Raw genomic sequence first — 16,569 nt, 5'->3', positions numbered from 1 at the left:
CACGAGACAAATGGCTTGGTCACTGTCTTTGGTCCATCCCCTCCAGGGTCCCTAGGGTTGGCCACTGTCGGCAGACAGGCTCCTGGGCTAGATGGACCTTTGGTCTGACCCAGGATGGCCATTGTAAGCTCAGGGCTCAGGGTCGGGGGTCTCAGTGGACCCCCTTGATTTCCATGCACACCTGCTCCTGGGTGGCCAGGCTGGCAGCTCTCCTGCCCTAGACGGCCACTTTCCTGTGCCTAGTGCGGAGATCGTGGACGAGGTCCACGATGTCCGCACTAGCCCAGGAAGGTGCCCGCCTCTTGCGGTCCAGGGCAAGCTCCCGGGAGCCGCCAGCCTGGTCCCGGGAAGAGGGGGTGGGCTGGGGGACATCGGGTGGGTGGCTCTGTGCCGTGCCAGGTGCAGGGTCTGCTGGCTGGGTGCTGGCAGGCTTGCACCTGGCACGGGCACCATAGCCAGCCCGTGCCCCTTTAAAGGGTCCGGGGCCGGGAGGGGGGCATAGAGTTTCCCTGGTGTTGGCCAGAGTGGCCACCAGGGAAACCTGGGGAGGGCTAGCCTCCCACTAGTTCGAATTAAGGGGCTACACACCCCTTAATTCGAACTAGTAAGTTCGAACTAGGCTTAATCCTCGTAAAATGAGGTTTTCCTAGTTCGAACTAAGCGCTCCGCTAGTTCGATTCAAATTTGAACTAGCGGAGCGCTATTGTAGCGGCTATGAATGTTAGTTCGAACTAACGTCCGTTAGTTCGAACTAACATTGTAGTGTAGACATACCATGAGATTTTGTGGATCTTTAGGTTTGTTGATTAGGCAAGTCTGTATTGGGAAGATTCTGATGTATGTGACAAATCAGAAAGCTGGCAGAGCCAACTGATTTCATTTGTTTAACAATGGGCGTTTCCCTTACTCTTTGGACAAAATTGGACTCTCCTCCCAGTAGGTGGAGCTATAAAACTTTATAACTTAGAGGAACTATTTTTTTATTCAAGACTAGTTTGGACTGGACCAGGAGTCCCAAAAGGTTAGTACTGATCTTTAGAAATGTACCAGGAATTGACCAAATGGTTTGAAAGTAATTTCAGTAAATGGGTCTAATGGATGAAATATTAATAGAATGTTTGTGCTAATTTTCAGTATGATAAGGTTGATGTGCAGTAAAGTAATTCAGGTGCAGATCAAATGCTTGCTGTAGTGCTGGAAGAAAAGGAGAATCCAGATGTCAGGAAAAAAAATAGTGATTTCAGGAAAGATCAAGACATGGCATTTCTGAGGGCAAAGTGAGCACTGTGCATTTGCTCCCACAGTTGCTAATGCCATTTCAGCTCCACTGTTGCCATGGCATTAGCTCTTACGGGAGAGCTAGCATGGACTAGGTGCTGCCAGCATTTCTTCTACTAAATCAGCTAGCCTGTACTGAGCAAAGTGAGATGAGACAGTGCTAAAAACAGTACTGATTGCCTATAGCTCTATCTACTCTAGTACTCACACTGTTGTTCCCGCTGGTGTTAGCAATGATAAAAACATAGAAATGTAGGTCATCTAGTCCATCATCCATCCTGGCATAAGGCAGCACTAAGAATTTCTAGACCATCCCTCCTGAGAGGTGGTTTTCCAACCTGTTCTTAAAACACTCCAAGGACAGGGATTTCTCAGCCTCCCTAGGTAATCTATTCCAGTGCTCAATTAGGAAAAACTTCCTAACTTGAATCTAAATCTCCTTTGCTGTAAATTAAATTGGTTACCTCTTCAGTGATGGGGCATTTTTTTCTGAAAAAAGAGGCTAGTGTAGATATGGTTTGGGAGTACAAACTGAGGGAGGGGAAGGAGACAGAGAAAGAAGCAGCAATAACAAGAATGCAAGCTTGGAATGGAGAATGTGTTTTCACTGGACTCTCATTGCACAAGCTGGCTACCAGTACAGAGCGGGTCAGAAGACAAACTAAAATGATCAAATAAAAAAGAACTAAACTTCTCCGCTCCTTAGCAAACACCATAACACTTTGAGAACATAAGAGGCAGCTGGAGATAATGAAAAAGACCTTTGTACTGAATGTAGACTGTAGGAAAATATCATTTTGCTTTAGATTTTCAACAAAATGGCTGCTAGAGAAAATGCATCTAAGAGGGGTCTCTTCTTAGTCTTTAATGTCTGAGTTCCTTTATTTATAAAACTTGAGGGTTATTTCAAAGGAAGGTTTTTATCTCAAAATAACTCAGTTTTCCCCCCCCGAAATAGCGCTATTCCACAATAGCGCCATAACGCGATTATACAAATGAAGCACAGGAAATTCAAATCCATGCTTCATTTGCAATTTCAGGTGTATGTATTTGCATTCCTCTCTCGGAAGAGGAATGAAGTGTAGACATACCCTGACACATGGCAATATGCCAAAGCATTCTATGTTTATATAACATATTGTAAGTATCTGAAGGGTATGTCTACACTTGCGCCCTCTTTCGAGAGAGGGATGCAAATGAAGACATTTGAAATTGCAAATGAAGCCGGGATTTAAATATCCCACACTTCATTTGCATATTCACATTATGGCACTATTTCGAAATAGCGCTATTTCGAAATAACAGACGCTGTTAAGATGCGGTTATTTTGAGAGAAAACCCTTCTCTCAAAATAACCCTTATTCCTCATACAATGAGGTTAGCAGTTATTTCGGGAGAAGGGTTTTCTCTCGAAATAATCGCGTCTTAATAACGTCTGTTATTTTGAAATAGCACTATTTAAATAGTGGGATATTTAAATCCCAACTTGATTTGCAATTTTGAATGTCTTCATTTGCATCCCTGTCTCGGAAGAGGGTGCAAGTGTAGACATACCCTGAGACATCTTGAAGCGAAGGCAAAAGAAATAGAGAAAATGCTGAAGGAACAGTGTTAGTATTATAAAATACGTGTAGTGTTTTAAAATTTCCTCCCCACTATTACATTCAATGAAAACACAAAGTCAGATCCTCATTTGGTGAAAATCATTTTCATACGCTTGACTTCACTAGGTGAGGATCAGGCCCACTCTTCTGATTTTTCTACACCTCAAAACTATTGAAAGAAATGTTACCAATAGAAACTATAAAAAAATCATAATAGCTTAGTGAGCATTAGAAATGATTAATTCTGCTACCATGCACTAGCACACTGTTACATGCATGTTCCATTTTTAAATGGTACTGACTGGAAGCTAAAGTGGTCCATGGGTTGGACACTGGTTCAGGAATCAGGAGACTTATTTTTGTAGATAAGTTCATGAAAGATCGGTCTAACAGTGGTTACTAGCCAAGAGGGTCAGGGATTCAACCTCATTCTCTGTATGTCCCTAGCCTCTGACTGCTAGCAGCTGGGAATGAGTGATAGGGGATGGATCACTCCCTGATTTCCTGTTCTGATCATTCCCTCTGAAGCATTTGGCATTGGTCCAGGCCCATATGCTGGGGGGTTCAAATGATGCAAAAGCTCCCTTCCATGGCCCCTGAAGTAAGTATGCTCCGGACAGCCAGGGGAAGGCAGGAGTGGTGTGCTGCCTGTGCCTACCTTCTTCATGCTCTGGTCAGCCGGGGGAAGACTGGGGCTGATTTCCCTGCTTACTTGGAGGACCACAGAGGGTGCATTCATACCCGTGGGTCCACATTTACAAAAAAAAGCACACATCCCCAGAAATTCCTGCATACAGGCCTGTGGTCACTGTTGAAAGACTGAATATTTGATTAGATGGACCATTGGTCAGATCCATTATGGCCATTTTTATCTGCCTATGCCATTGATTTGCTGGGGAGGGCTTGGGCAAGGTCCATGTATACCTCAGTTTCCCTGTATGTAAAAGAGTCATAATGATATTTGGTCTCATGTGTACAGTATTTTGAGAGTTTCTCTGTCATAAAGCACTCTACTAATTATGACTGAAATATTCTGGGCTTTAAAATGGTCACACTGAGGCTACATCTAGACTGCAGGCTTCTTTCGAAAGAAGCTTTTCCAGAAGAGATCTTCTGAAAAAACTTCTTCTGAAAGAGAGCATCCACGCTGCCAACGCACATTGAAAAAGCAATTTGCCTTTTCAAAAGATAGCATCCACACTGAATGGATTCTCTCACATTTAAACTATTATTACTATAGATGGAGTGGCCACCAGGGCATCTGTGCTTTTTCCTCTGTACTCTTCTTTTGAAAAAACTCCCTCTTCCCCGTCCACACAAGTCTTTTTCCAAAAGAGCTCTTTCGGGAAAAGGCTTCTTCCTTGTAGAAAGAGGATGACCAATTCTGGAAAAAACCCTCAGTTTTCGATTTTCTTTCAAAAGAACGCAATTTGAGTGTGGACGTAATTGAAGTTTTTTAGGAAAAATGGTTGTTTTTCTGAAAAAAAACTCTGTAGTGTAGACATTCCCTGAATTACATGTTAGTTGTATTAATCCATGGGGTTTCAAACTTTTCACACACACACACACACACAAGCACACACACACACCCTTCCTGTTTTATAATTGCATAAAATTCTTGATGCAAGGGCAGCAGTTGCATGAAAAAGTAATATTAGAAAGATATTTCATGCATATTTAGCATTGTTATCACATGGATTAGCAGCTGGAAACAAGGCACTTTCAGAGTTGGAGAAAAGCAGTTTGAATGTATTAGAGAGAACTTTCACCATAAGATGGAATTCATATGAATGTGAGGCTTTCATATACCATGGACAACACTTCATCTGATCTTTGAAATGAAACCTGGATTTTCAAAGATGCTGAGCAGCAACAACTCCTACTAACAATGATGAGTCCTGTGTCACTTTAAAGACAAACAAGTTTTGTAGAATCATAGAATATTAGAAATGGAAGGGACCTTGAGAGGTCATCAAGTCCAGTCCCCTACCCTCATGGCAAGACCAAGCACGGTCTAGATCATATTTGTTTATTTGTGCATAAGCTTTCATGTTTATGTAAAACTGATAGTCTTTAAGGTGCTATAGGACTTCTTGCTGTTTTTGGAGATACAGATTAACATGACCATCCCTCTGAGACTTGATTAATGAAACAGTAATTTATCTCTTGAGATTAGGAGCTAACAGAAGATTAAAGATCAAGCAAGCAAGTTTCACAATGACATTTTCACAGCAGCTTCTCCAGCAGTCAGGCCTTTAATGTTTATATTTATACTCCTTGGAATATTTACTTTCTTGCCCCCTAATTTATAATAAATCTTTTTTGCTGGTAGATATTATAGTTTGCAAAAAGAGCATTTATAATAAATCTTTTTTGCTGGTGCTTTCCCACCAGCATTCCTTCAGCATTCCAGATTCCTGCATTCCTACAGCTTCTAGTGCCATTGCATAACTTATTTGGGTTGGTCTTTAGTCCAGAATCCTGGGCCAAATATTTTATGTTCCATTACTTAATCTGAACTTCAGAGCAGGCTCAACAATGGAGGTGGGTAAAGGAGACAGCTGCCCTACTGCCTGGCCATTCAAAAGGGATCAGAGCTGCTGGTGGCTGCTGCTGCTAATATTGTGACAGCTGGACCCCTAGGTCTTTTAAATCACCACCAGAGAGCTGTGCAGTGCAATCTGTGTGGCTCAGAGGACTGCCTGAGGCAGGGGTAGGGCAGCGTAGTACAGCACTAAGGGCTGCCCCAGTCTCTTCACCCAATGCCTTGCCCCTTCCAGCAGCACAAAACTACCCCTTCATCTTGTCCAGGGGGGTGGCAACTCTGTTGGCTCCCCTGCTTCAGAGTGTTAGTCTCTTTCCTTTTGTTGACTTTAAAACAGTTTTGGCATTCAGCTCGTTACACACGTATTTAGTATGATTACGATCCTTTGTGGAGCCATTATCCACTTCTCATTTGAGATGAGACAAAATCTTACAAGACTAGCTGCATTCCTGATATTACCTCCCAAATGGCAAAAATCTAATGAGAAAACAGTTGATCTCATGGCAGTTTAGCCCATTTAAGCATGTTCTCTCCATAAGACAATAGGAGCAGCAATAGGGCCGGCACTGACAACCTCCCTAGGCTGCCCGCTGCGACAGGACTTTGTGTCCCAGCAGCTGAAGATTCGGGTGTAACACACACACACACACACTGCCCTGACCATTGGCTGACAGGCAGCCATTTTGATGTAAATAAAGCAGCGATTATTTAAATTGCCTCTTTGTTTCCCTTTGCCGAGTACACTCATCTACATGGCTCCGTCGCTGGAGCCATGTAGTCTAGACACACCCTGAATATCTTTGAGCCTTTTGCTCCAGCATTGAAAGAAAATTCCAGTGTTCTGAGAAAAGCTACTGCTCTTTTCTGGTCCTTGGTATTTTGCTTGTTTTTGTTGTACAGTCAGCATCCAGCATTACTTTAAATTATTTGTATAATTGTAGCAAGTAGGAACCCGAGTCATCTAAACACTACAGTGACAGGTGTTTGAGAATGCCGTGCTGACTTCCTGAGTGTCAAACACTGAGCTTCCCTCATGTTGATTCTTTGAAACTTTTTCCTTTATTTAATTTAACAGGAAACCAGACACTTGGAAGCATGAGTGGGAAACCCAAATTGTACTATTTTGATGGAAGAGGCCGAATGGAAACGATACGATGGCTTTTAGCAGCAGCTGGAGTCGAGGTCTGCTTCTATTTTATAAAGAAACCAAGTTGGAAATGCATAATTTGGTGGAAATGACGGTTCTGCATAGCAGATGTGACCACCTGGAAGTCATTGGTTCCAAACTCACTGCACATACACAAGTGGTTGCACAGCCAGCGTGTAAAATTATAACAGTGTGTGTGATTATGTCTCTCTTTAGCATCTTTCCTTGGAGACAGTGAGACATATTTACACTTAATGGAGCTGCTCCAATCCAGTCAAGCAATTGAGCCTGGGTTCTGTACCCACTGATGACCATTGTGGTCAGTATTTTACATGCTATCCTCTGTTCCCAGGACACAGAGGATGTGAGTCTTTCACAGCCTCACCTGGAGAGCCTGGTTCTTTACCTCAAGCCTTACAGACACAAACTTCCTAATCTAGACGTTTCCATTTCACTGCTGGATATTGGCCAAGATAGCGATTGCATCATGCCCGTCAAAGTGGAGCTGGAGCCTCTATGCCCTACCCAATGCAAATAACAATACTAATATCAGCGAAACTAACTGCTTTCTGGGTTAACTCTGAAAGCCATGCCAGAGAGGTACATGGCTGCTGTGACATGTTGGTTAGTAGGCAGCCAGGAAGCCTCTGGGGATTTCTGCTGTTGCAAATCCTTTTTCTTTTCTCCCCACGCAAGGGTTATGGCAAAAAATCATTGACTAGCCCAACAGCTACTGGATGTGCTTTCTTTCCTCCACCATGCCTGGCTCTGCTTTCACCCCATCCTGGGGACCTAGACACCCCAGTCATTACCTGTCATCAGTGCATTGTGTCTGCCTCTTGCACAGAAGAATGTTTCTTTAGCTCTCTGGTCACCTTGAACACCTGTGCAGGGCTAGCCACAATCTAACATAGGTTCCTACACAAAAGGCATTTAAATTAAGCATAAAAAGGCAAAGGAAAAACATAACAGAGGCAGGATTTTATCTAAGTACAGATTATTGCAAAGTCTTTAACTGCAGAAGTGAAATAAATCCTAAAAAATGATCTATTAATTATTTTCCCAAGTGTTTCCCAACTGAACCCCATCAATAAAAATAAGACACTTTTCCCTCTTTTTACCCATTTGTTTTCCAGTTTGAAGAACAATTCTGTGAAACAAGGGAAGATCTTTTAAAGTTACGACAGGGTGAGTTTCTATAATTTGTTTTCTTTTAGAATTGTTGTTGTATCCTAATGGGGAATTCGTTAAAATGTAACTGCCTTTTAAAAAAAGAAAATCGGGAGTGGATCATGAATATGATGAATCATAATTGCAGTAAGACCATTTTGTTTCATTCAAATATTGGATTCTAACGTCCATTCTGTTATGCCAGTTTTATAACAGTAACATGTTACTCTATAAAAACAAGGACAGGGTAGGCCCATTGCTCAGTGAAGAGGGAGAAACAGTAACAGGAAAGTAGGAAATGGCAGAGGTGCTTAATGATATCTTTGTTTCAGTTTTCCTCAAGAAAAGGAAGATGACAGGATACCTAACATAGTGAATACTAGTGGAAATGGGGTAGGTAGGTTTAGAAGTTAAAATAAAAAAGAACAAGTTAAAAATTACTTAGAAAAGTTAGATGTCTGCAAGTCACTAGCCCTGCCCTCTTTGCCCTCTTTTCCCCTGATGCCCACCCCCTTACCACCCTCTGCCCCCGTTCCCCTCCTGCCCCTGTGCCATCACACATGACTTGCTCCATCCCAGCCTTCCTCATGCCCACCCCTTCTTTCAAGCCTTCTCCCAGCACCTTCCCCTCCCCCCTCTAGCCCCCAATGCCCTTACCCTGTCCCCTCCCAGCATCACCCTGTCCCCCTCCCACTGACACCTCCCCTCCTGCCCTTTTCCTCATTGTCTCCACCAGGCGCCCTGGCATTTGTCTCTCTCCTCCACCTGTGCCTTGGTGCCTTCCCCTTTCTTCTCCTGACCTGCCCCCCTCTCCTCAGCACAAGCCCCTTCCTCTCCCCTGTTTTTTCCCCTCCCCTACCTTCTGCCTTCCAGTTTGCAGGTCAGTGGGGCTGGAGTCTGTGATCAGGCCCTGCCACCCCTCTCTTCGTCGAGGGGGTATAGGCTGTTCCGGCATCCACTGCCTGTTCCTTCTCGGGCTGCAGAGTCTGGGCGTCCGCCCCGTGGGGTTGTCTGCCGGGTCCCGGCTGCTGCAGGAGGGTGAGCGCTTCCCTGAGCTCCCAGCCTAGGCCTCGGCCCTGGCCCCAGCCTGGGTGGACTCCCTCCCCCTTGTCTGCTGCACCTCTGGCATTTAAAATACCCAGCATGTGGCATGAGCATGAGCCGCAAGGGTGCGGGGACAGGGCTAGCCCGCCGCACCCGTTCTCTGCAGCGTCCACCCAGGGGCGAGGCCTCCGCATCCTGTCACCCCTGTCTGGCATGCAGTGTGCACATGCGCTGCCAGGGCGCAGGGGCGGGGGCTGCGGGCGCCCCGTTACAATCCCTCTTCTCCTCTGGGGACGCTCTGGGGCCAGGGGGAGGACGCGCTTGCAGGTGTGGGCTGGGGCCCACTTCAGGCAGGGCCAGGGGAGAACACCAGCTCCAAATATTGGTTGAGCAGGGCCCCCGGCTCTGAATATTGCTGGAGCATGGGCACCACAAGCCCATATAACTCGCCGCCCATGTCCACAGGTATGGGTGGTTGCAGATCTCATTAGCTTTGGATCACCATTCCCAGCCAATGGGAACTGCGAGAAGCAACGTCCCAATCCATGCCACTTTCTGCAACTCCCTTTGGCCAGGATGGCGATCCACGGCCAATGGGAGCTACAAGCCCTTGTATCTGTGGAAGTGAAGATAAATACAGTGATGGCAGCCTGCCAAGGGCTCATCTTGGTGAACTGCCTCCGTCTTATTGCCCCACCTCTGCTCTATAGATTGCTTGTTACGGTGTTTTGATATGATCAGATTAAAGATGTTATATGCAAAATTATTATTTTGGAAATTCATATGAAGCATGATGAAAGTTTTCTTACGAGCCAAATCCTTCACTCTTATCCTATTAACCTCTGTGGGAACTTTACTTGAGTAAACGACACAATGCATGATTTGTCCCTTTCTTTGAATTCCTATTGTATTTGCAGTGATTCTAAGAAGTTTATTATTATAATGCAAGCTCTTAGTTTTTGTTTACCTATTTCCATAAGAAATAGCATTCACATTTTACTGTAAACTTTGTTCACTTCACAGTATGAGATAAAAGAACTTCACATTTAAAAAGAAAATTGCAAAATAGAGGTTCTCTCAACTGTGTTGCAATGATAATTGTTTGGAGAAAGTGACTAGTTTATTTGAGTATTACTTCTCATCTTTCTTTTAAAAGATGGACATCTGCTGTTTCAACAAGTGCCCATGGTGGAAATTGATGGAATGAAGATGGTTCAGACCAGAGCCATTCTCAACTACATAGCAGGGAAATACAACCTCTATGGGAAGAACCTTAAGGAGAGAGCACTGTACTGTAACACTGCTACCTTTTTCTGACAGCAAGAAAAATCACTATTATATGTGCAGTAAAAGGTGGAGGGGGAATCCTGATTCCTAATCAATTATATGATGAATCAGCACATTTCTGTTGATTTTCAACCAAGATCAATAATACTAAGGTCTGGGACAAAGTTAAATAACTAGATTAGAAATTCACTTAAAAAGTACATGTGAGTTTATCTTGATTACCTCAGAGGTCATTACAGTTTTCAAAATTCAGCCACTCAGATAACACATGTACTGCTGCCACAGAGGTCTTTTTTTTTTTTTTTAAATGGAGATTGCCTATCTCCTAGAACTGGAAGGGACCGTGAAAGGTCATTGAGTCCAGTCCATTGCCTTCTCAGCAGGACCAAGTACTATCCCTGACGATTTTTGCCCCAAACAGCCTTCACAAGGATTGAATTCACAACCCTGGGTTCAGCAGGCCAATGCTCAAACCACTGAGCTATCCCTCCTCTCCAGTGTTTTGCCTAATATCACTGTCCACTGGTAGGACACCATTACTTGTCTCCCATAAGGTCAAGCAGCACACTGCTCTTGCAAGCTAAGAGCCAAAGTAATCCCTGCCCTTTGTCCCCATGAACTGCATATTTAGGGGAAACTCTCGCTATACATCCCCAAACGACTCAGATTAATTAGTAAAGGCAAATAAATTGTATTATTGTTTGATGGTCTAGTGGCTATGGATACAAATACCACTTATTATTGCTAATGTGATGTCCAACTTAATTCTCAATGGGACACATAGGCTGTGTCTAGACTGGCCACTTGAATTTCCGGAAAAGCACTGACGATCTCATGTAAGATTGTCAGTGCTTTTCTGGAAATACTATGCTGCTCCCGTTCGGGCAAAAGTCTTTTTCCGAAAGAATTTTGCACAAAAGGGCCAGTGTAGACAGCACAGTACTGTTTTCCGCAAAAAAGCCCTGATCGCGAAAATGGCGATTGGGCCTTTTTTGCGGAAAAGTGCATCTAGATTGGCCACGGACGCTTTTCCGCAAAAAGTGCTCTTCTGGAAAAGCGTCCTGCCAATCTAGACGCGCTTTTCCGAAAATGCTTTTAACGGAAAACTTTTCCGTTAAAAGCATTTCCGGAAAATCACGCCAGTGTAGACGTAGCCATAGCGTTTCACTAATATTAGGTCTCGCCCTCTCACTGATTTCACACAGGTGCCAAAATAGAAACGTGGGTGATTTAACTATGTTTAACTTTCAGAACCTAAATATGAAAATATTGGCCCTATCTTTGACACAGATAATTCCAATCATCTCTAAAAAAGGAGGTGATGTCATATATCTACTGATTTTTGACTGAGAAAACAGAAATTGGTCAGTGGTAAACCTTCTGGCATTTAGCCTCTTAACCCTATATGAATACTGGCATACTTTGCCTTTCAGGATTGATATGTATGTGGAAGCAACAAGTGATCTGAATGAAATTATTATGCACCATCCTCTCCAGCCACCGGAGAATAAGGCAAAGCATCTTGCCTCTATCATTGAGAAGGCCACAATGAGGTACTTTCCAGTCTATGAAAAGGTATGTTGCAGTACTCATTGGCACATTGAGTCACTTTATTATATATCCTGGATGTAGTCTAGTAAATACACATTGAGCCAGTATTACAGAAGAACAGATATATTTGGTGTGCCGATGGGAAAACTAGTTAAGGCAAGTATAAATTTATGGCCTTAATGGGATTTCCTTAGCCTCAAAGGTGAGAAAAAATAAGGGCAGAACCGCACAAGGGCCAGGATAATTTTTGTACTCCAAATTTCTTGTGAATTGCATATAGCTATAGAATAACTATCATTATTTTACTCTGCTCATGCAACTATCTGTTCCATAGAGCATCAGGAGGCACCTTCAGATGTGCATTATCTATACCACACTATTGACAGTGTTTGCAAACTATCTTGTGCAAACATTTTAAGATAAATTTTCAGTTGGCACCTACACAAACCTTTGGCACTATATATATATAAAACACTATTATTCATAACAACAACTATTAAAAGAATGAATCTTTCCATTTGATCTATGAAATGTGTGTATGGGCTTTTTTATGATTATGCTTTGTCTACAATGGTATTAAAATTACTAGCTGGAATTGCTCAAGGTCACTTTATTTCAAATGGGTTTTTTTTTTAGCTTGGTACTGAGGTAGAAAACATGAAAAGTCGCCATGCCAATCCTCAGACCCAACCCATTTCAGTTGTGTTCATAAAAGCTACAGATTTTAAAAACTCTTTCTGTCAAAAAGACTAAATCTTCCTGTCAGATCCAAACCTTCATTATTTTGAAGAAAGCCTAACACAAAGGTGAAATTGAGTTTTCTGTATGTTCAAACAATCCTGCATTTTTATATTACTTCCTTTCAAAGGTAACTCTTACACAGATCTAGATGTGCTATTGAAATATTACATTAGGCTTAGCTTTATGTATTTATCCAGAGCACAGACTATCCTGTTTATATTCATAAAGTCATTCTTTCCTGTCCTGTAGGCTTTGAAAGACCATGGACAGGATTTTCTTGTTGGCAACCAATTCAGCAGGGCAGATGTACAGCTGCTTGAAACCATTCTAATGGCAGAAGAATGCAAGCCTGATATACTCTCCAAATTCCCCGTCTTACAGGTAAAAGAATTAAAAGCTCTAACAGGCAATGAAATGTGTAGGAGCAGATCCTCACTGAAGACAACGTAGCTATATAGCTTTACACTGATGCTCTGGCTCAAATGTGTACAAGTGTTTCAGATATTGCCTAAATTCAAAATTGTTACAGAACAAATCATGTTATATAACATAAGAACATGAGGCCAGATTAATCCCTGAAGTCAACAAAGATGAGATGAATTTGGCTGAATGATTTAAACAGTAATGAGAAAAAGATACAGCGTGCTTAATTCTTCCCTCAGTTATTCCACTTTAAGATGCCACCTGATGTACTGAGATACTGCCTATTATGTGAGCTTGGGAACTCTTTTACCCAGTCTTGCTGAGTCAGGTTGTCTCTTTTAATGCATACACAGTGGAGGGCCATAACCAACTGCAGATAAAATGAGGTTCCTAGAGCTGATCTCAGTGTAAGGGACTTTCCTCAACACTCAGGTACCTCCCTCCCTTGGACAGCAAACCTAAAGGTACATTATGTGATCTGCTCCCTCCCTCAATGGGGAGACAGATATGCGCAGCCTCTTTAACTGCCCATTTATGACTCGCACAAGGTGTGTTATGTTGTAAATAAGAAATAAGTTATTAACTATAAAAGGTGAATTTTAAGTTAATATAAGAGATAGCAAACCAAATAAAGCAGATTACTAAGCAAATAAAACAAAACAAATTATCTTGATTGACCAATGAAATTGGTTATAAATGATTCCTCATCTTAAAAAATGTTGTCATAGGCAAATGTCAGAGTTTTGAAAGCCAGCTGCACTAGTCTGCTGCTTGAAACTCAGAAGCTGGATGTCCTTCCACCTTCCTTATGTCCAACTCTTCTTCCTCCACTTCAGTTCTTGCCTCCAAGTCTTTTTTCAGTGTCTCCTTGCTGATGTCACTCCCAGGCCTTATATAGAGCTTGTGTAAGGTGGGAACCCTTTGGCTTCTAGTGGAAAACACTGGCATTCTAAAAAGGGGGGGGCACTACCAGGTGACAGACACATGTCTCTGCAGATCTGTGGCAGCCATTACTTGCAGGCTGACTGGAGCATTCACAGGAAGACTAAGCTCTTTCAGTGTCCATTGTCGTGGCTAATGGGCTTTTTCATTGTTGTACATGAAGGGCTAGTTGTGAGTAACACCCAAAGTATCACATTTGGAATACAGACACATGATCAATATTTCTAACTTCAAATACAGAAGTATTTGTATGATACTGACATACAAACTGGATAATCCCATTCAGTAAATCATAACCTTTCCAATGATTTCCTTTGAAGAAACCAAACAGTATCCAGAAAGTTCTTTAAATGGTCCTGGGATATCTTCAGATGCAAGATCATCCCAAAGAGTGTCTACTGGGCTACAAATGACTGTGTGCTTCTTTGTATTCTCAGTCCTTCAGCACCAATATTCTGCTAACATGGTGCTCAGGAACAGCTCCCAGAGGGACAAGCTGGCCACCACTTCCCTCAGCTCCCATTGGCAGTAAATGGTGAACTGTGGATATTGGAAGCTGTGGGGGAGCTGTGCATATGGATGGTCCACATCAACAAAATGTCTTGTGGCTCACCAGCGGGTTACCCTAATGAGCTGCAGGTTGTCCACCACTGCTCTAGGCTATCTAACATGGAATGGCCCTAATTATCATTCACATACTTCTCTAATATGTCTTTAAAGATTGAATTTGGCCAGAGGGGTCAATATCTTCTGCCTCTGGGTCAGTGGGTGGCCACACTTAAAACAACCCCCCAAGTCAATAGTCCAAGCCCGGGTCTTGGCCACAACAACAAGGCTAATCAATAGCCCTGTAACTCCAGCCCGAGTTTAGGTTGGGGCAAGAGGCAAACAGTTCTGACCCCAGCCTTGCTTCAGGGCGGGCGACAGATAAACAAACACTGGTGTAGGGCCCTGGCCCTCGGTTCAGGCAGGGCAGCAAACAGTTGCCAATAGTTCAAAGTACACTGGACCTGGTTTGGGGCGGGGCAACAAACGATCAGTTAGTTTAAGTGCCCAGTAGCCTAGGCCTTATTTCAGGTGGGGCAACCAGGAGCAGTAGCCAAGGGTTTTGTCTCCTTGTTCAGGTAGAATGTGGGTTGCTCACCTGCAGTGGTGGAGAGGGGGAGACTACCATCCAGTAGGTGGGTGGCAGGGGGGAAGCAAGCCCACCCACTCCACTGTATCCCAGCCCAGGGCCCTAATAGGAGCAGCACGGTCCGCTGTTAAAGAGGCTGACTTGAGGCCTTTAACAGCCTTTGCTGTTCCCTGGGCCACTTCTTTCTCCCCCTCCATGCATCCCCCGCTTTTTGGGGGGTTCCAGGGTTGTTAGGTCCAGGTGGGGTCCCAGAGGTCCAGGCCAGTCCTCGGCTGCTTGCAGGTGCAGCAGTCCCAGTTGGTCCTCCGGTGTAGGCTGGTGCAGGCAGTCAGGCAGGTCCTTGGGGTCAGGCACAGCGGGAGGTCCAAGCCAGTCCTCGGTCTATTGCAGGTCCAGCAGTTCCAGTCAATCAGGTACGGCTGGAGGTCCTGGCCAAAGCTGAGCCTCCCAGGCAGGGAGCACTGGGCAGGCCTCTGGTCCCTCTGTAGGCTGGGCCCCAACTGAGTCCTCAGGCTGGGCTTTTATAGTTCTGGCCCCGCCTTCTGATTTCCTGTCAGGTGGCTGGGCAGGGTCAGGCTCAGCCCAAAATGGCTCCTGGAGAGGTTCTTCCACCTCTGGGTCAATGAGCAGCCACTCCTCCCCAGTACAAGGTCATATAGCCTGATAGTTAACCCCTTCTGGGTCAGCGTCACAAACATTCAATGACAATGAATTTTTTTCAGGACAATTATAGTTGCTGACAAAAGCCCATTTTTTCAGTGAAAAAGTTATTAAGAAAATTTTAACCAGCTCTTAGGCCACAATCCTACAAGAACTGCCAGGCAGACAGTGCCTGCAACTGCCCTCCCAGTAGTCAATTGGATTTTGTTGCATATAGCTCACTTACAGTTCATTGCAGGCCAGATCACAGGATCCTGTTTTAATTCATGTTTAATATATGTGCAAGTATCTTTTGCTCTGTTATTTCTTTGCTGTTAAATGTTGTACCATTTCTTGTTTCAGGTTTTTAAGGCAAGGATAAGCAACATCCCCACAATTAAGAAATTCCTGCAACCTGGCAGCCAGAGGAAATCACCACTGGATGCAGCATTAATTCCAAAAGTGATAAGCATTTTCAACATTGGCAATGAATGATTTCAGTCATGGCAGATGTTTTACTGTAGCTGTGCAATAGCTGATAAAATGGCAATTAATTAAAAGGGTGAAAATTACAGTGACAAAATCAGTTAATACAAGCTATAAATTATGTATGCAAAAATTTCCACAGTAAATCCAAATAATTGCACTGGCACATGAAATGGTTAACTAAATTATAGGATGCACAGAGAAAAAGGAGTGATGTTAAACCACTGGCTTTAAGAGCATAAAATGAAATAAAACATCTCATTGCTCTTGTTGTCTAAGTGCATTTTCCGGAACTTTGAAAGGAGATGGGTGTATGCCTGCAGGGCAACAGAGATCACAAAACACTAAATACAATCATCAGGGTAGGCATAGTGGCAGAAGTCAGTTCTTCAACAAAACAAAACAACAGCAGAGTCCACACTGGATCTATGTTGACAATAAAGGGAGGGGAAAAGACAAAAGTCTTTCACAGGAGTGGAAGTTTTTTGTCACCAAAACTGGAGTCCTTCTCCCCCCCCCCCCCCCAACAAAAGTTGCATTGCAGTATAAACATTCTGTTTTGTCACCAAAAGGCAGT

General features: G+C 43.6%; 1 protein-coding gene across 1 annotated transcript; it reads left to right on the top strand.

The window, feature by feature from the left end:
• The first annotated feature begins 975 nt into the window (after nucleotides 1-975).
• On the top strand, nucleotides 976-16,258 carry LOC102456850 (glutathione S-transferase-like). The gene is made up of 7 exons (XM_006137752.4): nucleotides 976-1,021; nucleotides 6,503-6,609; nucleotides 7,711-7,762; nucleotides 9,945-10,077; nucleotides 11,509-11,650; nucleotides 12,617-12,748; nucleotides 15,870-16,258. Exons 2-7 carry the CDS (start codon nucleotides 6,523-6,525, stop codon nucleotides 15,999-16,001), a joined length of 678 nt encoding a protein of 225 aa, XP_006137814.3. The 5' UTR covers nucleotides 976-1,021; nucleotides 6,503-6,522; the 3' UTR covers nucleotides 16,002-16,258.
• Nucleotides 16,259-16,569: the final 311 nt, after the last annotated feature.

The sequence above is a fragment of the Pelodiscus sinensis genome, chromosome 3, assembly GCF_052426305.1.
Source record: "Pelodiscus sinensis isolate ZL-2025 chromosome 3, ASM5242630v1, whole genome shotgun sequence".
NCBI classification, from domain to species: domain Eukaryota; kingdom Metazoa; phylum Chordata; order Testudines; family Trionychidae; genus Pelodiscus; species Pelodiscus sinensis.
This window is presented reverse-complemented; position numbering and strand designations above follow the sequence as displayed.